The sequence below is a fragment of the Pelobates fuscus genome, chromosome 2 (genome assembly GCF_036172605.1).
Source record: "Pelobates fuscus isolate aPelFus1 chromosome 2, aPelFus1.pri, whole genome shotgun sequence".
Classification (NCBI taxonomy): Eukaryota; Metazoa; Chordata; class Amphibia; order Anura; family Pelobatidae; genus Pelobates; species Pelobates fuscus.
In genome coordinates this window covers 92,768,849-92,796,023 of record NC_086318.1, presented here as the reverse complement: position 1 = coordinate 92,796,023, position 27,175 = coordinate 92,768,849, and the positions used below count along the sequence as shown (strand labels likewise).

The 27,175-nt window shown below is 36.5% G+C and overlaps 1 protein-coding gene across 1 annotated transcript in view; it reads left to right on the top strand.

Moving 5' to 3' along the window:
- The window catches only part of CLSTN2 (calsyntenin 2), an 827,610-nt gene that overhangs the window by 730,684 nt on the left and 69,751 nt on the right, over window positions 1-27,175 (top strand). Inside the window, exon 9 of the mRNA XM_063442469.1 lies at window positions 23,230-23,392. Coding sequence (XP_063298539.1) covers window positions 23,230-23,392 — 163 coding nt within the window. The remainder of the gene's footprint in view (window positions 1-23,229; window positions 23,393-27,175) is intronic.

Below are 27,175 nucleotides of genomic sequence, written 5' to 3'. Positions count from 1 at the left end.
TTACTGAGATAGCTCAGTTGGTTAATGCGCTCACTGAAGAAATATTACATTTAAATGCAAATAAAAACAGATAGATCTTATAAGTCTATTTTTTAAAAGGTGCACTGCTTGATAAGCTGATACACAAAGTCAAAAACACAGCAGTTTAAAATGAATGCTCATCTCCATACATTATAAATGCATAGTTTTTCCTTTGGCAAATGTTTTACGTTGTATAAAATCCAGTACAAACCACTATGCAGTAAGTGCTGTCTGTCTGCACGTATCAGTTTGGTCCCTTTACAGAAAGTCTTAAGTTTCAAAGCCAAATCTCTTATCATAATGTCATGCTCTAAGTGAGCAAGGGTCTTTACAGTATTGAGATGATCAAGGTTCATAATCCACACTCACATTCAAGAAGACCAGTAATAAAAAACATGATTTTGCCCTGTTCAACCCAATGTTAATTATAGCGTAATTTTTCAATTTATTTTAGTCATAGTCTTTTGACTAAAGATGTATTTTTGTGGTGTAGTGGTATTTTAGTCATCTGAATTGTTTTAGTTTTAGTCAACTAAATCTCCAGTAGATTTTAGTCGACATGACTAAAATCTAATGGGTTTAGTTAAAGCCTCTATCTCTTTTGTCCTTTCTCCAGACCCTCTGTGTATCTTTGTGTCCTACCAGAACCTCTAGGTGTCTCTCTCCCAAGCCCTTGTCTGTCCATTTTGCCCTTCCACAGCCCCGCTGTGCAGTGTTGATTTTAGTGACATATTTTAATTTAGTTTTAGTCAGTCTTTTGACTAAAAAGCAATTTTAGTTTTAGTCATATTTTAGTCATCTGAATTGTTTTAGTTTTAGTCCAGTTTTAGTCGACTAAATCTCAAAAATATTAGTCAACAAAATTAACACTGGTTCAAACAAACTTACAATCCATGAGGATTTGTGGAAGGAGGACATAATAGTTAGGTGTCTTAGGTTTGACAATGATTCCCATCTAAGTTTCCCAGTTCTAAGGTAGTGATATGTCCACTGTTCTAATAAGCACAACATTTATAAAAATGCATATATGTGTTATGTACACTGATTGTTCCATTGGCTGACCCATAAAACATCTTTCATATCGGAGAAATGGTTGGGCCGAACCAAATTTTCTCGCCATGCACAAGTCTTGTAAACAGCAAGTAATCCACTGCATAATCAGTCAAAACAATTTAGTGTTGAATACAAAATACACAGTCTATGCTTTTTGTGTGGTTTCTGTAACACCACACAAATAAAGCATGGGCATTACATGCTACTTGGTAGTACGTACAACCCCATGTACTTTATCTTCACTCCACTTGCTCTCTTTTAAGGTGAAGAAAAAGTAAAGTAGGAAATGTATATCTAACTGTTATTTCCCTGAAAGTCCTGTAGAATATGAAGTCAAAATTAAACATTCTCTACAGATCAGCTAGCATCTTGTGCATGGTGATACCCTTTGTCATGCAAATTTAGGCCACAAAGGGGTGCATAATCCAACCATGTTGCACTGGCATTCCTCGATTGATGACTGCATCATTGCAAGTTCTTGAATTTTATCAGGAGATGACTGCATTGTCCTGTAAGATCTTCTGAGAACTTGCAGTATCTGCATTAAAAAGAGTTAGGTGCTGAGGAGAGGTGAAAAAGTCTATTCTACATCTATAACTTTAAAGAACATTGAATTATAGCTCTATTCTGTCCCTTTTACCAAGATTGAACAGGGCTTTTTAAAGAAATTCTTCTGTTATGTTTAAATGAATTGGCAACCTTGGAAAGCAAAGATGTGATTTAGCAGTCACTATGAAAGACCATAAAAGCACAAACTTTTGTATAATGTACACCTCTTAGTCTGACAATAACTCAGTTCCTTGGAATTATGCTTTTGAATAAATTATATTCGATGTAGAAAACTGTGATAATAATTATAGCGTTTCCATGGCTATCTCACACTTTTTCATTATGCTTTTATTATGTTAAGTGTATATAATATTATGTATTTTACATATATATATATAATACTTATGATAGGGTAACGCTTAGTAGCTAGAGTGATGGTAATACCAAAATAAGTGCCAATTACTACAGGCTGCAGTAAAATCAGAACATTTAACAAAAGCCCACAGAAAAAAGTTACTGAGGATAACGGGAAATTCAAGTTGCAAGCACTTGATATACCAAGATCAGCTTATTGCTTTGTACAGCTTATTGCATTGCTTGTACTAACTGAGGTACAATATTTACAGGTGGTAACACAACAAATCTGGGAAATCGTTGTCACCTCACCTTACCACACCTCTCACTCCCTGTCTTATGCCATCCTTTATGCATAACTTCAACTGCTCTCTTTCTTCTGCCCTTGTCCCCTTAAATATGTTACTTTCGTACCCATCCTTAAAAAGCCATCATTTGACCCATCTTGCCTTTCCAACTATCAGCTCATGTACCTGCTCCCTTTCTCCTCAAAGCTTCTGGAATTACTTATTTTTATCCATCTAGCTTGTTCTCTCAATGCCAACTCTTTCTTCATTCCTCTTCAATCTGCTATCCGCCCATCTCTACCCCGCTCTCTTAGAAGGGGTCACCACTTACCTTTCTTCCATCTCATTGATTTCCCCCACTTTCTGAAACTCAATCTCTCTAAAACTGAGCTTCTTACTTTTCCTCCTCATAATATGGATTCTCCTCTTTCACTCTTCTTGCAAATTGATGATAACCGCATCAGTCCATTCTTGCAAGTTCACTGTCTTGCTGTTATCTTTGATTCTGGTCTCACCTATACATCTCATGTCCAGTCTGTTTCCACATTCTACCAAATCCACCTTAAACTGTATACTAACAAAAGGAGAGCAATGTCAGGTATTGCTCAATCCTAATAGGCATAGGCATAGGTGGTACATGTATACCTACTTACATCTTCAAAGATTAAAGTAGGAAAGTCCAACATTCTTAAAATAACTAGTTTTATTAGTAGACAGCTAATACAACCAAATACAGTATAAAACACTAAGCCTTATCCTTAGGTGAAACGCGTTAGTGTTTTTATACTGTAGTTAGTGCTAGTGTTTTTGAAAAAGCCTTATCCTGTAATACATTTTGCTTGCAATTATAGTCATTTTGGGGCAATTTATTTTTTCCTTGCATTGGTCATTAGGGGAAAAATAGAGGAAAACATCTGTAATTTCAGAATAAATTGACATCTTAAATTTGTATGCTCAAGATTATCTCTGTGTGCTGAATAGGTCAAATGTCATAGCAGTGGGTCATTAGTAATGTCCTACCACTCCCTATGTCCATCCCATATAGTTTCACCTAAGGTATCCAGGTGAGGGGTAAAAATTAAAGCAACAGGCAATCATGCTTCCTACCACTCCTTGCCACCCTAATCTAGGCTATAGAGTGGGAAATAAATATTAAAATAATAGGGTGGACTCATTAAAAGGTCCTCACCAAGACATTTGTTGTGGGCTACAACCCCCGTGATACTCTCACACTCATAATGCTGGCAAAGCATCAGTGAAGATTTAGTCCACAAAATACACAAAGATTATCTACCCCTGGCATAGATGATGCGAATAAAAAGTAATGTGAAGCCATGTTGCTCGCCATTTCCATTTTAACCCTCACCTTGCTGATAATTACAATTCCAGGCCTCATTTTGGGCAAATCTGAATTTCTTCAACAAACGGAATAACATTTATTATGTCCATTTTACATGTAAACTTGTCTCCCACACATGTATGTCATCTACTTTGCCATATTCGGCATAGAACAGGCATTAGGTACATTGATCGACTCCATGACAATTTAGTAAATTAAATATATACATAAATTATTCACAACAATGTTCCTTTTTGCAAAATTGTATAATATGTTCAGGTTTTTTTTTTAGCACCTTTAATACCACCTAACCTGGTAATATAATTTTCTGGCATCTCAACCCAGGTGGACACGAGAAGAAAATAATCTTTGCTATATGTGAAAAAAAATCCTTTTATAAGAGGTTGCATTTTAGCATCTAAATGATAGCATTCTGAAGATGGTGTTACCATGTGCATTTGCCTGACCTGTGAAGAGAAATTATTTCTAACATTTACCCTGCAGCAGAGATTTTGTGAATTACCTAATTATTCTTCAATTTGGTTTCAGAGTGGGAAAAAATCCTCTGACACTTCCATTATCCAAGTGGTATATCTAAATCCTCTGCATTTACATAATGTAAGACGCAGTTGGTAATATATTTGTGAGTTTGTTTTTTCTTGCTTTGCTTTGTAAAGCAAGTAAAATGTATTAATAAAATAATGTTCTTAGTCTTTGCATACAGTCAAAGCAAATGGAAAAGATCCTGAAACATTTGTTTGTGTGTAGCTTTCTTTTATTTATTTTAAGAATTATGTGTATCAAATAATATGAATGCAATAATACAACCAATTCCCCCAAAAATCATAAATGAGAGAATATGAGCAATACTCATCAATAGGAAAACACATTGTATTCTGAACAAAAGTGTTTAATAAGGAGCTACTTTATGAATGTTCATTACTACGGACATGCACAAGCCCTAAAGTTAACAGCTGTAATACCACCAGAAGCAAGCAAGTTTTTTTTTTTCCAGGAATGATACACCATTTCTGAAGGATTATATCAGGCTCCTCAACAGTCCTTATTTCTGTGGGACAATCCTGATGTTATGGTCTAAATCAAGTTTCATGGTGTCCTGCTTCCCCAGGGAACTGTCCCCGGGCATCACAGTGTGAACAAATCATTAGATACACTTGTGCTGTGCAATGTCACTAGGACCCTGTAGAGAGCACTTAAACAGCACTCTTCGCAAGGTCTTGCAGGTTGGGGGCCAGCCAGACAGACCTCTTCAATAGTTTAATGGGTGGACCTGTCACTTTTCCACTTGGGCCTTCCTATTATACGTGTCACCAGTGACAAGAGTTGCATCACTAACAATGCCCCCTCTCAGGCCTGCCATCCCACTCATTCTGATGTTATATATGATGTTGGGATGCATGTCATCTTATGATTTTTTATTTTTTTTCCTGTGTATCATCTAATATGTATATACCTTATCTTTTTTACATATGTTATGTATCACTCTATTGCAATTACCTTTCATATTTTCTCACTCATACTTTTACTCCCATGTGTAATTAGAGTTATTCTGCATATCTGACATATATGACTAGTCTACTTACCCTCATCAATATGTATATACACTATATGGACAAAAGTATTGCACACCTTTTAATTATTGAATTCAGGTATTTCCATTAGACCCATTGCCACAGGTATATAAAATCAAGCACCTAGCCATGCAGTCTGCATTTACAAACATATGTGAAAAAATGGGTAGTTCTGAAGAGCTCAGAGCTACAATCAAGCATGGTACTGTGTTAGGATGAAATTTCATCCCTGCTAGATATTCCACGATCAACTATAAGTGGTGTTATTGGAAAGTGGAAGCAATTAAGTACAGCAGTAACTCAGCCATAAAGTAGAAGACCCTTTAAAGTCACAGAGTAGTGCATAAATATTACCAACAATCTGCTGATGCCATAGCTGAAGAGTTCCAGACTTAAAATCGCATTAATATCAGTACAAAAACCATGTCACGGGAGAATCATGGAATGGGTTTCCATAGCTGAGCAGCCGCATGCAAGCCTCTCTTCATGAAGCATGATGTCAACTGCTGAATCTAGTGGTGTAAAGCCACTACTGGACTCTGGAGCAGTGGAAAAAGTGTTCTGTGGAGTGGCAAATCACTCTTCTCTGTTTGGTAGTCTGATGGGCAAGTCAGGGTTTGGTGGATGCCAGGAGAATGTAACCTGTCTGATTGCATTGTGCCAACTGTAATGTTTGATGGAGGAGAGATATAAGTATGGAGCTGTTTTTCAGGGGTTGGCCTAGGCCCAAATCTTTCAGTGAAAGGAAATCTTAATGTTTCAGCATATCAAGATATTTTGGACAATGCTATGCTTCAAACTTTGTGGGAACAGTTTTTTGAAAGGCCCTTTTCTATTCTGGCATTACTGTACTCTAGTATACAAAACAAGGGCCTTAACCCCTTAAGGACCAAACTTCTGGAATAAAAGGGAATCATGACATGTCACACATGTCATGTGTCCTTAAGGGGTTAAAGACATGGTTGGATGAGTTTGGTGTGGAAGAACTTGACTGGCCCACACAAAGTCCTGACCTCAACCCCATCGAATACCGTTGGGATGAACTGGAATTGAAATTGTGAGTCAGGCCTTCTCGTCAAACAGCAGTGCCTGACCTCACACATGGTCTATTGGGTCAATGAGAAAACATTCCAAAATCTTGTGAAAAGCTTTAACGAGCTGGTATAGCTGCAAAGGAGGGACCAATTACATACTAATGTCTATCTATTTAGAATGCAATGTCATAAGGTCCCTGTTGGTGTAAGGGTCAGGTGTCCCAGTACTTTTGTCCATATAGTGTATATAAATATGTACCATCCATGCACCTTTACTCTGCTAAATACCTGCATATGTTCTATGCTCATAATTGCACCTTAAAGGGCTGCAGGATTCCTATGAAACTCACTTCCCTGCATTTATTGCATTAGGATTTCCCCCAGTCTCCATCCCTTAAAAAAACACCAAACACTCAATTGTATGAAAAAGTATACCACTCAAACTTGCCCCTTCTCCTCTCTGCATTCTCAACCAACCATGTTATCTTCCTTTACTCCAAATGCGTTATATAGTGCTTATAGATTGCATTAAAAGGAACCTTTAGTCCATGAAATTATATTTGTCATTCCCTGCTATTAAAATGACTACTGTCCACAGACAAGAAAAAATGTTAGTTAAGTATATTTAACTCAGTTTTTTCCTGCAATAATACACCACTGTTTCATCTGCCCATTCCTCCTCCTTCTGACATTTTGCATGATCTTGTCTAATCCAATGCTTCTCACATAGAAGCATTGGAGACAAGAAGCACATGTGCGATGAGTTCCCCACTCCTCCAATTAAAGGCTCACCATGAGATGCATCAGAAGAGGTACTTAGTGAGAACCCAGTCTGACTCAGACTGACTATTTAGCCCTACAATGTAAGCATTGACAAATCTGCTAAACTAAATTAAATTCATTTAACTTTTGTGTAATTATGCCCCACTATTCTGTCCAGTTTGACTGTCAGCACATCTGAGTAGTGCACTCACCACCTCCTGTTCCTTTACATACAACTTAACTTGGTGCGGCTACTTGTTTGTTGGTTCACCTCTGGTACAGTGCTGCAAAATGTGTTTTATAAATCATCATAATAATAAGACATGCAACATCATTTATTCATTAGCTACAGGAAACACATTGCTATTCATGATTTAGAAACTGATTGCTTTTTATGCTCTCACAATGTTTAGGTTGCACCTAATCTAAACTAACAAAATAACTTATTAAAGCATTCCTTTTAAACCTCAGATTGCCTAAGAGATTGCAATTATAAACATTAAAGGTCACAGTTGCTTCACAGTCCATTAGAGTCATTGTACTGGACTTTCATGTCAACATTTTTTGGTAGACTATTGTAACAACATGGGCTCAGTCCCTTTAACTATACCATATAATGGTACTTCTTCATGATTTTTAAAGAGCTATTTTTTTAAAAAAATCTATGTTTTACACTAGGAAAATGACTTGTGAACATATCAATATGAAATCCATCCTTGACACAAGTGCCATTGAGATTTCTCCTTGGACCAACAAGCTGATATACTTTCGGTTTAGAAAGAAATATGCAGACATTCTACAGACTCTGGTAACCTCATTGGTTAGAGAGTACACCTTTTTTGTACTTATTGTAAAGAACCCTTTCCTTTCCTTTTTTTTTTGCCAAACTAAAATATTCTATTAATTCTCATTAGCCTCATTTGCCAGTCCACTAATTTATCCTGATTCCTCTGAAGCAAAGTAATATACTTATCTATGCATCAATTTAATATTTTTGAATACACTTTTCAAATGGTTTAATATTTAAAAAAATATATATATTTCATATTTTGATATCCTTTCTGTATTGACACATTTTTTATGTATGATATTTTTTTAATATTTAAAAGACAAAAAAAAGGTTCATATTACCTGAAAACATTGATACATGACTTTTAATATGCATTGCAAGATCATTAATAAACAAAGTGAAGTGGATTCAGCACAGACCTCAACTTAGGGACTTCACTAATCACTTTTATCAAAAGCAAGCATTTTCTATAACCAATTACCAATCACTCTCTAACCAGTCTTTTAAATTATTATGTAACCTTTTGTGTGGGACAGAATCAATTGCTTTAGCAAATATCAAGTAGATCACATTGACTGCATCAACCAGATGTATATTTCTATTGACTTTTACTGACTTGAGGGATATTACTTGTGATTGGTTAGGCACAAAAAGATCTAATCCCAAAATTCAAACTGAAATTGGAAGGAGGTCGTTGCTCTGTGATCCATAATAAAAAAAAGTGCATTTAAAAAATGTACATCAATATTTACATTACCTTTATTTTGTCATAAGAAGCTTGCTAAAAATAAGTGTTGAGTAATTTTTTAGAAACACCACACAATAAGTAAAGAAACAAAACCAAAACAATGACAAATCCATTTAAATCCATTCTGTTTTCTCTGTCAATTCTTTTATGTTCTCAAATATTACCTTTTTGTTTAGCTTGTAACCTGTACTTGTTAGTCTTCATCTCTTTATGTTTCAAATTTTAGTCAATTTATATGGTTGTTGGTTTTTTTCTGTTTCCTGCATTTCCTTGCCTTATCTCATTGGGGTTATTTTTACTCCCCATACTGTCTCCATTGCTTTAGTCATAAAACTGTCTGGACTACCTATTGTTCTGACTGTTTTTGGTCCTTTCTTTACTTCTGGCCTTTCTACACAATGTCTACTCCACCAAACAAAGGATTCTGGCTACAATGATATCTGAGTAAAAGTTCTACTTATGCAAAAAGTCTTGACATTAGGGATGTGCATGGGCAAAACATTTGGTTTGGTTCAGCACTTCCGAAATTCGGGACCTCAGCAATTCTGAAATTCGGCTATTCAGCATTTCGGGGGGCAAAAGGGTGATAAAACATCAATCCAATTGTCCCCCAAAACAAGGACAGAAGGTGCCTGTAGCAAGTGTGTTAAAAAATTATAAGCTTAGAGTCATGTCTACAAATGCTCGCAGTTTAGGGAATAAGATCCATGAACTTGTGGCAATAATGGCAACTGATAGTGTAGATTTAGTCGCTGTTACTGAGACATGGTATAATGAGAAAAATTACTGGGACATAGCAATACCAGGGTACTCTTTATATAGAAAAGACAGGGAAGGCAGGAAAGGGGGAGGGGTGGCCCTGTATGTGAAGGATAGCATAAAATATAGCCTAATAAAAGTTAGTGAGGCGAACCTAGAGTCCGTTTGGGTTATGTTAGAATTTGGTAATCACACAGTGTAGGTGTGATTTATAGGCCCCCATGACAAATTGAAGAGTTAGATAATCTACTAGTTGAGGAAATAGCTAAAATGACAATGAAGGGGGGAGTTATCATCATGGGTGACTTTAATCTTCCTGATGTGAGTTGGAAAACATAAATAGCTGCTTGTGCCAGGAGCACACATATTCTAAACTCCCTACTGGGATTGTCTCTAAAACAAGTCGTTGAGGAGCCAACTCGTAAAGAGGCCATACTAGATTTAGTGTTAACAAATGGAGATTTGGTATCCAATATTACTGTAGGTGAAAGTTTAGGATCCAGTGATCATCAGTCAGTGTGGTTTAATATAAGAACAGTGACTGAGTCACACCACACAAAAACAAAAGTTTTAGACTTTTCTAAAATAAGAATCTGTGTAATGGAGTCATTATTAGACTGGAGCAATTTAAATGGAGTCCAAAAGAAATGGGATTATTTAAAAGTTGCACTACTGAAGGCAAAAGAAAATTGCATTAGGCTTGCCAGTAAAAGCAAAATATTCAAGAAACCACTGTGATACTCCGCAGATGTGGCCAAAATAGTAAAAAACAAAAAGTTAGCATTTAGTAATTATAAAAAACACAGAGTGAGGAAGACAGAATGATCTATAAGATTAGGCAGAAAGAGGCTAAGCAAGTTATAAGAGCTTCCAAATCACACACAGAAGAGAAAATAGCACAGTCAGTAAAAAAGGGGGACAAAACTTTTTTTAGATACATAAATGAGAAGAGAAAAGTAAAACAAGGATTAGTTAGATTAAAATGAAAAGAAGGAAGGTATGTAGAAGAGGATAAAGGTCTAGCTGACTGCCTCAATGAATATATTTGTTCGGTATTTACAGATGAAAATGAAGGAAAGGGACCTCAGTTAAGAAAAAGGATAAATGAGTCATTGATTACACGTGAGTTTACAGAGGAAGAGGTTCTATTTCAACTCTCAAAAGTAAAGACAAATAAGTCAATGGGACCTGATGGAATACACCCAAAGCTATTAAAAGAGCTTAGTGGTGTACTAGCAAAATCATTAACAGATTTATTTAACCAATCATTGATAACAGGAGTAGTCCCAGAAGATTGGAAGTTGGCGAATGTTGTGCCCATTCACAAGAAAGGTAATAGGGAGGAGTCGGGCAACTATAGGCCAGTAAGCCTTACTTCAGTAGTGGGGAAAGTGATGGAAACCATGTTAAAGGATAGGATTGTTGAACATCTAAAAACACATGGATTTCAAGATCAGAGACAACATGGGTTTACTTCAGGGAGATCATGCCAAACTAATCTTATTGATTTTTTGATTGGGTAACTAAATTATAGATCAAGGTGGTGCAGTAGACATTGCTTACCTAGATTTCAATAAGGCTTTTGACACTGTTGCACATAGAAGGCTTATCAATAAACTGCAATATTTAAGTTTGGATTCCAATATTGTTGAATGGGTAAGGCAGTGGCTGGGTGACAGGCAACAGAGGGTTGTAGTCAAGGAGTATATTCGAAGCTTCGGCTTGTCACCAGTTGGGTACCTCAGGGATCTGTACTTGGACCCATTCTCTTTAATATTTTTATTAGTGATATTGCAGAAGGTCTTGATGGTAAGGTATGTCTTTTTGTTGATGATACTAAGATATGTAACAGGGTTGATGTTCCAGGAGGGATAAGCCAAATGGCTAATGATTTAGGTAAACTAGAAAAATGGTCAGAGTTGTGGCAACTGACATTTAATGTGCATAAGTGCAAGATAATGCATCTTGGACGTAAAACCCCAAGGGCAGAGTACAGAATATTTGATAGAGTTCTAACCTCAACATCTGAGGAAAGGGATTTAGGGGTGATTATTTCTGATGACTTAAAGGTAGGCAGACAATGTAATAGAGCAGCAGGAAATGCTAGCAGAATGCTTGGTTGTATAGGGAGAGGCATTAGCAGTAGAAAGAGGGAAGTGCTCATGCCATTGTACAGAACACTGGTGAGACCTCACTTGGAGTATTGTACGCAGTACTGGAGACCGTATCTTCAGAAGGATATTGATACCTTAGAGAGAGTTCAGAGAAGGGCTACTAAACTGGTTCATGGATTGCAGGATAAAACTTACCAGGAAATGTTAAAGGATCTTAACATGTATAGCTTGGAGGAAAGACGAGACAGGGGGGATATGATAGAAACATTTAAATACATAAAGGGAATCAACATAGTAAAGGAGAAGACTATATTTAAAAGAAGAAAAACTACCACAACAAGAGGACATAGTCTTAAATTAGAGGGACAAAGGTTTAAAAATAATATCAGGAAGTATTACTTTACTGAGAGGGTAGTGGATTCATGGAATAGCCTTCCAGCTGAAGTAGTAGAGGTTAACACAGTAAAGGAGTTTAAGCATGCGTGGGATAGGCATAAGGCTCTCCTAACTATAAAATAAGGCCATGGACTAATGAAAGTATTTAGAAAATTGGGCAGACTAGATGGGCCGAATGATTCTTATCTGCCGTCACATTCTATGTTTCTATGTAGTTCGGCACTTCCGAAATTCGTGACTTCGGCCATTCGGATATTCGGCACTTCGGGACTTTGAGACTTCGGCAATTCCCTAAGCCTAACTCTAACCCTACCATTAACCCTACTCTTACCCCTACCCCTAACCTAACTCCTAACCCCAACCCCAACCCTACCCCTAACCCTACCCCTAACCCTACCCCTAACCCGACTCCTAACCCTAACTAGGGTTAGTGGTAGGGTTAGGGTTAGGAGTAGGGTTAGGGGCAGGGTTAGGTGTAGGGTTATGGGTAGGGTTAGGATTAGGATTAGATTCCTGTCATCATTCCCTTCATTTTCCCTCCGTCTCCTGTTTTACCTCTTTTCAGAAATCCGAAGCAGTTCGGCACTTTCGAAATTCGGAACTTCGGCAATTCGGTTTGGTTCAGCACTTCGGCAATTCAGCACTTTGGCAATTTGGACATTGGGAAGCATCCGAATGTCCGATTTGCCAAAATTCGGAAAAATGTAAATTCGGACCAAAACAAATTGCACATGATTTGTTTTATTTAGTACTGAAACAGTGCAAATACAAAAGAAAAGCCTAACAATTTTACATCCTAAAAACTAGCACAAGAGAGGACTAGCTGGATGGGCATATTTTATTCTTCTACTGCTTTCTCCACAGCCCTGCAGAGTGAACAAAGTTTGGACAAAAGGCAAATAGACTCAAAAAAGGAGGTGTGGAAATGCCATTCCTATTTTATGGGACCATGTTTCCACAACAATTAACTCCAGACTAGTTATTTAATGTAATTTAAAATCCATGTTCACACTATGGTATGGCCTTGATTTAGTGTTTTTGGATAAGCTTTTCAAATTATATTTATGTTTTATGACATTTTCAAATGATTCATGTTCAAAAATTCACTTAGACTTTAACGTTGACTTCCATATATAAATCAATTGAAAAGTTTATCTAAAGAAACTAAATCATTTAAAAGGCTTATCCCAACATGATAAATGGAGGCCTATATCGGTAACAATCTTGACTTTGTTTGTTTTCTTGAAGAATAATTCTAGTTGTCATGTTCTTCCAAGCAAAAGCAGCAAAGGTATTTTAGATGCTGAATACACTTTGAAGACCTTCTATATCTATATTGATTTTTGTCTAATAACATCTGGATAGTCTGGAAACTGTGAGCAGAACGATATTCTTTTCTGTAGACCCAATGTCCCATAGATTATTTTAATGTTTGTGGAATGACAGATGATGAATTACCTTACTTGGTGTTCAAAATAGTAGAGATACGATCAGATCCTGAGCATAGTAACACATCTTCTAAGCCATATCACAGACACATGTTATTTTGTATTTCAACTAAGTTTTCAATTTATTTTTAATGTATTTACTTTCAATCTCCACCAGAGACCATTTCACCTTCAGAATTCACTTTCCATTCTGTTTCAGGTATAGATTAAAGGGCAGGTCTTATTGCTGCATTTATCTCTCACTCCTGTTTAGCCAGGATGCTTGTGATAATAGATATATCTTTTTGAAATGGAAAGTGATTACGTCCATTTGATGATCCCATCTGGAACAAAACATAAGGCAAAAGAAAGAACATTTAACCTGACCAAGGACAAAATTTTGCATTTTACTACACTGTTCAAAATCTTAGGCCCCAAAAGATAATTAAAGCCAGGGAGTGAATTCCATGGTTATAGGGTAATTGGGTTTTATAAACTGCATAGTATTGCATAAATTGAGATTTTTTTTTGCTTAAGAATTACTGTGAAACCAGATGAACATCTTGACAAGAGAATAAAAAATTATACTCAACATTGCCTTTATGGTCCAAGAATAAAAGCTTTGATTAAGCGTTCATAAGTATTTATGATTGTTGTAGTCCAACAGACATATTGTTTCCAATGAAAATTGTATTATACTGTACCTACATAGGTTGGTATGTCAGCATTAATTACAGTAATGTTAAATATCACCTTCGGATTGATTGATTGTTAAAGTGTCACATCCAATAGCAAACCGATTTATTTATTTTAATTACAAAGGGAAACAGTCAGTTCTTGGAATCTACACTATTGAATAGAACATTGAATATTAACTAAAGAATTTAGTAAACTTCTTTTCATAAGATGCTACATAGTATTTAAATGTTTATATTTAAATGTAAAGGGTTACTCAAAGTACTACGAACACTTCAGTGTTTTAAAGTGGTCATGGTGCTTGGAGTGTTTATACATAGCAATTTAATTTAAAACGCTGAACATACAAATATATTTTAGATTGCTATAAAAGGTGTAACTCCACCTCTATCAGGGTCAATAGTCAGCCTGGAACAAGAGTTCTGGGCTTGCTAATATTGATTATTTGCATAATCTTTAAAAAAAAAAAAAGGGTTATTTATTCGCTGAGAGGCTGAGAGCTCACAGCCAATGAATAACGGGCTGGATTAGCATCTCTCTTCAGAATCTGGATGCACACCATCTGACTCAGAGGAGACCCAGAGCCTGGTGGGATTTATGACGAGGTACAGAGGGCTGCAGTGTTTATCATGCTTGTAGTAACCCTTTAATAAATTACATCATAATCAAGTTCAGACTAGGCAAAGCCAGGAAAAACATTGCAAACAAGGAAGAGAAACAAAAACACTGTTTAATTTCTCTTTTTTAAATATACTTTTTTTGATCCTGACAGCCAAGTGCAAAAACAGAACTTATAACAATGATTGACAGGGAGCTTTCAAGATGATAAAGTGGAGCGGATTTTATAATTTAATTTGATTTATTAAATCTCACAAATACATATTTATTAAATATGGATATAAGTAAACATACAATACTAAAATCAGCGCAATGTATGATGGCATTTTTTTTATTTAAATGTGTAATGTGCTTACATTTATCATTATATTATTATTATTATTATTATTATTATTAAGCACCATAGCACTGTACAATAGGTAGACTAACAGACATGTATTTGCAACAAGATGTGCTGGACACACAGGAACAGCGGGTGTTGAGGCCCGTGCTTAAATGGCACAAGAGGTAAGGTACATGTAAAGTGGCAAAAGAGTCACAGGCAAAAATTGTTTACTAGAATAGTTTAAAGTGAAGGGTTAGTTTATTAAATGACACAGTTACATGAGAGAAAGCAGGGTGGGTTACCAAGGTGCGAGGAGGGAAAGCTATTCAAAGTTTTATTGATATGCTTTCCTAAAGAAGTGATTTTTAAATGATCTTTTAAAGAAACTGAGACAGGTTGAGAGTCTAACAGGGCAGGGAAGGAAGTTCCATAGGAACAGTGCAGCCCTATTGACGTCTTAAAGACGGGTGTCAGAGGTGCGAATACAAACAGAGAATAGACGCAGATCTTCGGCAGAGCGTAGAGACCTGAATGAAACATAATCAGTGAGAATAGGTAGGTAGGACCAGTGTTATGTAGCGGTTTGTAAGCAAGCACCAGAATTTTAAAATGAGCCCCATATCTTACAAGAAACCAGTGCAAGGACTGACAGAGGGGGGAGGTGCGGGAGGTGCGGGCAGACAGGTACATGAGCCTCGCCACTGCATTCATGCCAAAATCACTGTGCATTAATATGCAGTTTGATCCTCTTAGTTGCTGTGAAAGCCTTCACTGTTTTAGGAAGGATTTTTACCACATGTTGTAATATTCATGTGGTGATTTGCTTTTATATAAGAACATGTGTGTGATGAGATACAAATGTTGAGGAATTAGACTTGACTTGTATTCTGCATTTTAATTAATCCCAAAAGTGTTCAATGAGCTTTGAGTCCAACTTATCCACAGACCAACTGGGTTTAAAAAAAAAAAAAGAATACATGCATTTGAAGCATTTTATGTATGTGAAAATGTTAGACTGAAACAATAAATAGTCTATACAAACTGTGGTTTTGAAGCCTCAAGTCTAGAAATGTTTAGAATGTATTTGTTTTCTGTGAGAAATTCCTTTAGTAAGCCTAAAAAGTCTATCCACAACCATGAGAAATAGCCCTGGGCCTTCCTTTTCAATTCCAAGCCTTTCAAGTTTGCCATTTACAGTCAAGTAGGTAGCATCACCAGCATCTGTCAGATCCAGAGTCATCCATCGGACTTTCATTTGAGTAAGCTTCTTTTTAGAGATTGCCTTTACTCTGTTTCAAAATTAATTGAGATTAACACCATTCAAGACTTTGCTTTATACCATTTAATCTAACTTTGTGACGTTTCTGAACAGTTCTTGTGCTGACCTTGCTTCCAGAGGTAATTTGGAACTATGTGATGAGCGTGCAACATCAACTATGAGTTTTTATAGGCTTCATGCTTCAACAATAAATAAGTGTGACTTCTCACTTCACTTATAAGCTGTGTTCTGTAGCATGGGTAATTTTACTGCCATTGTGGGTTTATGGAGATTATATGGCTGTGTGCTTAATTTTATACACCTCCCATCAGTAGTTGTGGCTGAAATAGTTGAAGCCATTTACTAGAGTGTGTCCAAATACATTTAAACACATTGTGTAGCATATGTATGCTTAAAATTGCACTTAAAGTAAAATAACCTCTACAGTCTGCTTTTAACTTGGTCATTAAGAAGACCATGACACGTTTTGGATTTTAACTAGACTAAAATATAGCAGAAAAATTAGTTACGGCTGAAACATTCTTGTTAGAAAATGAAATTTAGTTTGGGATCTCGATCAGATGACAGCTTAGTTCATCCAAATATCAACCATAAAAAATATTCAGGAAAACAAATCAGACAAACCAAAAAAGGTGCAGAAGTTGTTCAATTTGTGTGCAAAATATATACATAATATAGAAATTTTTCTGTCATTTGGTTAAAATGTCTAGTGAAAAAAGTAATCAAAAAAAAGTAATCAATAAACGGAGAAATATATTTCTTGACTATACCATATATAATTATATTTGGTCACTTCTCACATGATCTGTGAATAAAATCAACATTTAGAGGCTATATATTAGCCATTAATTCATTTTCTCATCAATCATCTCTTTTTACAGTACTGCCGGCAGAGTTTCAAATACTGAATCAAACAAACAGGTTGACCAATGAGACAGTTGTTTGCTCGGTAATACATCTATATGGTGCTTCAGAGATATGCAATTCAGAATACATAGGCCTATATTTAGACACATTGCAATTCTCCTGAAACTGAATTCGCAAGTTTCACATTGGTGTTCATGAAACATTTTTTGCGTCCACATACCATTGTGAATGGGTGCATTTCCAGACCTTCTGACTCAGAAAAGATGGATTTTTATAGTGTTATAGATGGGCTTCTAAATTTAATAATAAACTGGCATTGGGAATTAAAGGTGACCCATGGTTTTCTCTTAAAGTGTCAAGATGTAGAATAGAATGAAGGAGATGGAAGATGTCATGGGACAGTATGTTGTTTTGTCAATTACTCAGGAACCTAAGAAGATGCATATTTTTTGTATAAATAATACGCATTCATTAGTTTTTTCAATATGTATTTCTTAAGCTGCTAATAATAATACTACCTCTTCTGTAAGTTCTGTAGCTAAGCTAATCCACCTCTTTTTTGCCAAGCACTAATTTCCACATTTATGCTAAGCAGTGTCCAAGCAAATGTTTCTCATAGAGAAGTATTGTGGACACAGTGAGCACATTTGCAGCTATAAAAATATACATACAATAATAATTGTTAAATAAAAATGATATGACAATTTAAAAAAAAAAATATGTATATTTTACAAATCATATGCATCAAATAAAATACCCACATTTTGCTGGAATGGGTCTGAAAGTGTGCTTCTCTTATAGTGCAGACAAATCTGTAGCTTTGGAAGAGTTCTGGTTTCTTCAGGTGACATCTTTCTTTAACTTTATCTAATTTCACACAAGAGGCTATTTTGCACTAGCAGGCAATTAACAGAGTAGGGGATAAGAACTTCCAAATTAAATATACTCTCCCAAGATAGACTCCAAAATGATGACTTATTGTCTGCAGCGCATATGAGTCTGCATGAGACAGTGCTGCTGTGGCTTTCCACCCATTTCTGTGTATCCATGTTGGTAGGCATTGACTTGCTGCTGGTTTTTCTCTTTGCTGATGTTGTGTGACCATGGTGGCGTTTGCTATACTAGGTTTAAAATGTATTCCCTTGGCACATGAAATAATTTTGCACTTCCGTGGCGGATGCACTCACAAAGCAATCTGGTGTTGCTCTGAAAAGACACATTTTAAAGTGTTAATTGTCAGACCTCTTATAGCTGACGCACACTTTTAATTGGCAATCAACCTAACACATCTCAACTTTGCAGCTGCATTTACAGTTCTTATTTCGTTATCAAAAATGTTACTTTTTTAACTTGTTTTTTTTTTCTGTTATTTTGTTCAAACCTTGTTCAAAGGGGATTGTAGTGTGCTGCCCTCTTTTTTATTTATTGTAAATTGATATACTTGGTAATGCTAAACAATGTATTATCTTCCAAAACTCACCTCATTGATATTTAATTGTAGCGTAGCATTAAAACTCTGGATATGGTAGAAGAAATCTTAACATGACATATTCAGATGTTTTTGCCACTGCATGTAACATTTCCCCTATATAGTGGTGAGTGATTTCTGGATTCCCTTCTTCTTTACTGATGTGAAGTAAGCTGTGGATGAAAACATTTGCCATTTGATCCAGAGTAAAATGTTTACTGACCACATGGTGGCACTGGAGCAACTGAAATTCTAAAAATGTTTCAAAGAGGGACAGCGGATTTGGCTCTGATTGAGAACAAAGATACCGAATCGTGGATTTAGTTTTCACATTGCTAAGATACTCGATATAAAGCTCAACATTTTTAAGATTGAGGGAATAGTGATACGTGCTATTACCTCATATTTGCAGGAGAGAAAAAAATATTAATTACATTTTCTGTTAACAACTGTTACCTTAACCTCTTAGGTCTGCTGCCTTTAAGAGTTCGGTGCTCCCTATACAAAGATAAACAACACAAAACACTCTCTATTCAAGTGGTAGTTATACACTATACAAAAAAGGACATCAGGTAGCTCAACTCGGATATAATATATAATTACACTATGTAGCAGTAGACAAGTAGATTCCCCGTTCTTGATGAATTAAAACACCTATGATTTGTCAGGTGATGGATGAATGGGTATTATACAATTGCAGTTCTCACAACAGCTGGGAAGTCAGAGCTTAACACCCTAGCTTTACAAAACATGAACAAAGATCTGGGTGAAATTTCACTGTGTTTCTAAACATTTTTCAATGATAACTATATTAAAAAATATAATGTACTGAATATAGCCAAAGGGCCATCAAGATAGATACAAATCTATGTATTTTGTCCAATGTACGCTACTGCATCGCAAACAGACCGAGTGAGGTATTATACAAATTGAGTGAATAAAAAACAAGCAATTTAGCATAGTCTAATAACCAAAAAATATTTACTAATTCTTGACATATAGCACAAGTAGGAAGGTGTACACCTGCATTATACTATATACTTAAAAAATACTTGCTTTTCCTGCCCTCCTCTATTAGTTGTCCCTACAAATACTACTGATTAATTGCTATTAACCCCTTAAGGACTGAGGCAGTTGTACAAGTTGTGATCAAAACAACACGTAAACAAAATTTAGAATTTGCGCCATATGTCTGTTAAACCATAATTCACCTCTTTCATATTAAATGCATCCACACTTATTATATATCATCTTGATTAGGAGAAAAAAGGCTTTCATTTCACACAAATTTTTATATTAAACATAATTTATTATGGAAAACAAATGTAAAAAAATGTGGGAAATTAAGAATTTTTTATATTGTTTTAGTTCTGCATGGCATTTTAACTGTGAATGTCATAATACCAGTGGTGTATCCTGTTTTTTTGCTGCCCTATGCAGGACAAAACTCATGCGCCCCCCTGTCCCTCCCGCGCCACCCCCACCCAAACCTTCCCCCTGCCCCACCTTCTAAATACACACACACACATTCACTGACAGATACACATGCACCAGCTAACAGAAACACACACTCACTAACAGACACACACACTCACAGGCAAACACACACTAACAGACACACATACAGTCACACACACACACACACACACACACTAACAGACACACATTCACTCACACACTCACACAGTCAGACACACACACACACACACACTAACAGACACACACACACACTAACAGACACACACATTAACAGACACACACACATTAACCCCTTAAGGACTGAGCCAAATGTACACGTTGTGAACAAAACAAAACGTAAACAAAACCTGGCATTTGCGCTATATGTCTGTCCAACCGTAATTCACCTCTTTCATATTCAATGCACCCCCCCCTTATTGTATATCATTTAATTCAGGGGAAAAGGGGCTTTCATTTAATATCAGATATTTAGCTATGAAACATAATTTAATATGAAAAAATGGGAGAAAATAAGAAATGTTGTTATTTTTTTAGTTCTGCGTGACATTTTAACTGTCAATGTCATAATACTGTTTGCTTTTACTGCAATAAAATACACATATTTGTATTCAGCAAAGTATCACGTGTAAAACAGTACTCCCTATGTACAGGTTTTATGGTGTGTTTTGGAAGTTACAGGGTCAAATATAGCACATTACATTTGAAATTTAAATTTGCCAAATTGGTTACGTTGCCTTTGGGACTGTATAGTAGCCCAGAAATGAAATTTACACCCATAATGGCATACCATTTGCAATAGTAGACAACCCAAGGTATTGCAAATGGGGTATGTCCAGTCTTTTTTAGTAGCCATTTGGTCACAAACACTGACCAAAGTTAGCGTTAGTATTTGTTTGTGTGAAAAATGCAAAAAACGCCAATTTGGGCCAGTGTTTGTGACTAAGTGGCTACTAAAAAAGACTGGACATACCCCGTTTGCAATACCTTGGGTTGTCTACTATTGCAAATGGTATGCCATCATCGGGGTAATTTTCATTCTTGGGCTACCATACGGTCTCAAAGACAACATAACCAATCTGGCAAATTTAAATGTGAAAAAAAGGAAATTCAAGCCTTATATTTGACTATAAAACTTTTGAAAAAAAAACAAAAAAAACTTTACATGGTGGGTACTGTTATACTCGGGAGACTCCGCTGAACACAAAATAGTAAAATGTATCACAACAATTATATCGTCAGTGAAAGTGCCTTTTGTTTGTTGAAAAATTCAAAAAAAATGGCACTTTCACTGACGATATAATCGTTGTGATATGTTTTAGTGTTTTGAAACACTAATATTTGTGTTCAGCAAGGTCTCCATAGTAAAACAGTACCCCACATGTACAGGGTTTATGAAGTTCTGAAAAGTTACAGGGTTAAATATAGTGCTTGTCAGGCAGGTTCCTCATATTGTAATTAATAAAATTACTTAATTATTTAATTATTAGGCCATGGACTAATGACTAATAAAAGTATTTTGAAAATTGGGCAGACTAGATGGTCCGAATGGTTCTTTTCTGCCGTTGCATTCTATGTTTCTATTTGTCTATGGTGATCTGAGAGAGGAAATGTAGTGTTTCATAGATTAGAGACTGTGCATGCATCTGACAAAATAAGATCTAGAGTATTATCATCTACATGTGTGAGAGAATTAGCCCACTGGGATAGGCTAAGGGAGGAAGTAAATGTAAGACATTTTAAGTCTACTGAGGTCAATGGTGGGCTATTTGGAATGTTGAAGTCCCCAAAAATTAAAGATTACTTGAAAGGAAGTAGAGAAGCCAGGCAACAAATTGGTCAAGGAGGAGAAGAAGGGAAACTGTAAATAACAGCAATGTTTTCACAGATAGGTTTGAACAGGTGATTTAAGTGAGCTTCAAATGAGAAGAAATAGAGGGAAGGGTGGGGGTGTAGAGGTTTGAAGGATATTTTTTATTTTTTTAGTAGTGAAGGGCAAATTGAAAACTTTTAAATCAATGTAAATGTGCCATAAAACATCAGGTTCTGTGGCCATCACCAGCAATAAAAGGCTATACTTGTATATGAGATTTGTACCTTTGGATTCATTATTATTTGCTCATATTATTGTTTCAGTGAATTTGCAAAAGCCTTGGAAGTTATAAACTGAATCTCGTTTTAGATATCGAGTACCCTTGTGATTAATATAGGAACACTGGTATACATTTTAGGAGAAATGACAAACTGACCCAAAACATTCCAGCAATCATAGCCAGTAAGCTAGCCTGGTCATGATATCTGGAATGACCAATAAAAGTCTCAAAGACTCCAAGCACAATCTGACATGAGCAATGAACTTCTTAGGAGGTTGATTGTTTAAAGCAATATATGAATTGTTAAAAATAATTATAAAAATAATGCATACAAAGACAACATAACTATAAGGACACTTTTTCATGCATTGTATAGTAAGCTTGGAGCTTATATGAGGTTTAGAGAAGTGTAAAAAAAATACCACATTTTATGATATTGAGAACTGGACTTTAAAGGATTTAGAGCAAAAATCAGAATGTAATCTGACAGGCTGCTTAGTATAGTTTGGTGTATTTATTATATTATCTAAAATAATCCCTAGACCTGAGATACTAGTTTCAGTAGTTTAGAGATTCCATGCAAGATATGTATCCACACTGGGCTTTATCCACTAAACAGCACATTACGCATAACTGAAAAAACTAATTGCAAAGTTTAGACTCAGCTAGCCAAGCTATGATTTAAGCAGAGGTGGAAAATTTCTCTCTCAAAATTAGCACTTTTTGCCTCAATTGTTCAATTCAGTTTTAAATTTACTACTACTGTTTATTGAATCAGCCCCATTTAGCAGAAAATGCATTCTGACTACATATTTAATATAGCTCTGTGCAAGTTTTATTTATATATTTGAAGGAGAATAGCGTGCGGTCTGCAGGATATGGCATCACAAGCTCTCTAGCGAAAGAGGTAAACTGTGCTATAAAAAATAAATAATTTTGAATTTTAGAAATCAAACTGTCTCATAAAATTTCGAAAAGGATAGAGATTTTATATGATAAATGAATGGATGAATTTAAAATAAAAATTGTGAATGGATATAAACTCAAAAGACACCTAAGGCACACTGCATGTGAATAGCTGACTGTGAATAAAGGCTTGCTCACATCTCTTAGTGCTAACAAGATTCATTGTGTTAAAGGTTTTTGACACATGCATGATAATATATTCTCCCTTTCTTCTAGATCTGTGACAAAGAATGGCACTACTATGTAATTAACATAGACTTCCCTCTGGTAACATTATACATGGACGGAACAACATACGAGCCATATTTAGTGACCAATGACTGGCCCATTCACCCTTCACATATTGCCATGCAGCTGACTGTGGGGGCTTGTTGGCAAGGTAACTTTAATTATTGCTACTTGTATTTTGTTATGCACTGTTGTTTCAATTTATTCGGTATTCATATTGTACCCAACTATAACAAAAGTTTTATTTGTAGAAGCCAGATGATAACAAAGGATGAGATCATAAATCATTGGGTTAGATGGTAGAATTTGGTAATGCTTTCTACAATACAAGTAAACTACAACTCTGTGCTGTTCAAAGATTTAGGGCATATGCTTAAAGTTATGGCAACGTTATGATTGGCTGAGTTACTTTCTTTTTTTATTATTTAATTTATTTTTATTGAAGAATTTTGAGTATAACAAAGGATTGCATATTTCAAAAGTTTACAATAGGAAATATCAGTCATGTACTACAGGTAATAAGACATTCTTATGAGTACATTTCATAACAACATATATCTCATATGCTTCCTTAACAATATTCATTTCAAGAAGTGTTAAGTAAATGGGAGGAGGGGTGGGCGAGTAGAGGGCGGGGGGAAATGGTGGGAGGGTATTTTGGGTGGGGGGGTAGGTGGCAGGCAAAGAGTGAGAGAGTGGGGGGGTGGGGAGAAAGGAAACATGTTAAAATACAAACCAAAACAACTTTGTTCAACTGACTGTTATGTAGCCCTACACTGGGCATAATCTTATTCTGTCCATTTTCCTCCTTAGACACTACTTCCTGAGGTCAGGAGGCGAGGGACAAAAGCCCCCGATCAGTTATGTCCCTTCTCTTGGCACTAGAATACTCCCACTTTGCACAACACTTACACTTTGTATTCCTTGAAATACGGCAGCTTAGTCCCTGTGCATTTATTTATTGCATTTTATTAATTAGTGTCTCCTTAAGCATGTCGGATGTCATTGTTATCTTTGTGGGTTAATTCCCTTCTCTTGGGTTATGCTTACTAATTTAGTTAAACGTTTATCCTTTAATTTGTGTTTATTATCATGATATCAATTAATTTGCTTGTTTTAATTTTAATTTCAGGGAATTCGCAATTTTTAATTCTCATGTCTTTGTCGCTCCCCTTATGGAAGGCTTATCATTCAAGTATGATATCCATGGTTGCCAAATTTCTATGTATCTTGCTGCCTTCCCCATAGACGTCCATCTGAGTTCCTCCATCACTCTAAATTGTTCTACCCTCGTGACCCAATCCCTGTGTCCTATTTGTTTCGAATTTTTCCAGTTGATCGCTATCACTAATTTAGCGGCCGCTAGCATAAACAATACAAGGGAGTATTTAAATGTCCGCATAGGGACCTCTACGTTGAGCAGCACCATAGTGTCTATTTCACATGGGACTGCCCCTCCAGATATCTCCTTTAGTTTGGAGTTAATCATTTCCCAGAATGGTCTTACATGACTGCAGTGCCACCACATGTGTCCTATGTCTCCATTTTTTTCACCACATCGCCAACATAATGGGGATTCGCCTTGGTGGAACCTGTGTATGTCTTGTGGAGTTTTGTACCATGTCGATAGGATTTTGTAGCTAGTCTCTTGTATGGAGACATTTGGGTGGGCATAAAAAGTCTTGTTGAAAATCTGTTCCCATTCCCTGTCATTTAATGAACAGTTTAGGTACTTTCCCCAAGTGCGTGTAAACCACGGTAGGCCGTGTTGTATGTGTGCCTGTAGTATTTTCAGGCATTTGGATATCGCCTTTGCCACTGGCATTGTGCTCATACATAGTTGTTCAAATTCGGTAACGTCTCTGAGAGGTCCATCGGGTATGTGGAGAGTTTTTAGGAAATTAGTTATTTGAAAAAAGAGGAATCTTTGGGTTAACGTATGTGTGGTTGTTTTTTTTATTTCTGCTAATGTTAACGGCCCTTGGGTGTTCCATACACTAGCCAATGGTACATGTGGGGAGTTTTCCATCTGGATTCCTATCGGAAACTTGAAGTTATGAGAAATAGGATATCTTGGTGATATACCAGGGGTTACGTTGGGTAGGTGGGCTATTTTCTTCCACACATGTATTGTGGCATCGATAGAGTGATGGTTAGGGGTGGGGTAGTCCCTGGGGCCTGTGTATGTCCACGGTAATGCTTCCAAGGGGGTATGTGATATTGTTTGTTCTATAGTGATCCATCGTTTGGATGATGGTTGACATGTCCACTCTATTATTCTGGCCATGTGTATAGCATAGTAGTAATGCAAAATGTCTGGTAATCCTACTCCTCCTCTGTGTTTGGGTCGCGTAAGTATATGGTAAGCAATACATGGCCTTCTGCCCGCCCAAATATATCTTGTAAAGAGTGTTTTGATTGTATTGAAACAATTTTGTGGGATCCTTATAGGGATTGTGTTCATTAGATAAAGGATGCGAGGGAGAATATTCATGGAAATGTTGTTAACCCTTCCTAACCTTCGAAAGTGTGGCTTGTCCCATTTGTGAAGATCAGTTTGGATAGCATTTAGGATCTGAGGGAAATTTGCTTGGTATGTGTCTGCTACATTATTAGTGATAATAATTCCTAGATATTTAATAGATTTTGTGTTCCAAAGGAAGGTGTAATCTCTGTTCAATTTCTCCCTCATCTCCTCCTTCACGTTGATATGGAGAGCTTCACATTTGGTAGTGTTAATTTTAAAATTAGAGTAGGAGCTGTATTTTGTTAAGGTCTCCATTAGTGGTTTTAATGAATTGAGAGGGTTTGTAATAGTGAAGATGAGATCATCAGCGAATGCTGAAACTTTGTATGATTGTGAACCTATCGTGATACCCTCTATATTCCCCTCCATTCTAACCACCTGGATTAGGGGTTCCAGGGCTAATATAAACAGTAAGGGTGACAGAGGGCACCCCTGTCTGGTTCCGTTTGTTATGGCCAGGGAGTCCGAAAGTATACCATTTACTTTTATACGGGCTGTGGGCTTGGAGTAAATTGTGTCAATTAACGTCTGCCAGTTGTGTCCAAAGCCCAAGACGTCAAGGGTCATTTTTAGGAAGGGCCAGTCCACCCTGTCAAACGCTTTTTCTACATCAATTGCTAACAGGATGGGCGGTACCTCTCCCCCCCACCCACTGGACCAAATCTAAGACTTTAGTAGTGTTGTCCCTAGTTTCCCTATTTGGCACAAACCCAGCCTGATCTGGGTGAATCAATTAACTCAGAAGTGGTCTCAATCTCATTGCCATCATTTTAGTTAAAATCTTGATGTCAACATTTATCAGGGATATAGGTCTATAGCTACCACAAGTCTCTGGGTTTTTCCCTGTTTATGTAATACAGTTATGGTAGCTTCCAGGCTAGATCGGGGTAATTATGTGTTTTGGGTCAGGGAGTTCAGAGTCTCCAGAAGGTGGGGTGACAATTCGTCAATGAAAGTTTGATAATACGTCGCCGAAAACCCATCTGGGCCTGGAGCCTTATTGTGTGGGGTTTTGCGTATAGCATGTTGTATTTCCTCTAATGTAAAGGGTGTATCTAATGATTGGGCATCTATATTTGATAGCTTTCTCCGCGTGTGTTTCTCTAAATATTGTCGCATTACTTCTTTGTCTGGTGGAGCATGATGTAGGCTATATAAAGAGTCATAGAATTTACGAAATTCTTCGGCAATATCCTCAGCCGTATGTGCCATAGTGCCGTCTGCCCTTCTCATTTTGGGTATATATGTGCGTTGTTGTTGCTCTTTGAGCGCAGAAGCTAAAAGTCTTCCGCATCTATCTCTGTGTGTGTAATATCTCTGTTTGGACCACAGCATAGCTTTTTTAGTTGTGTCGTTTAGCAGTATTTTCAGTTCTGATCTTAGGGACATTAACTTGGCAAAATCTGA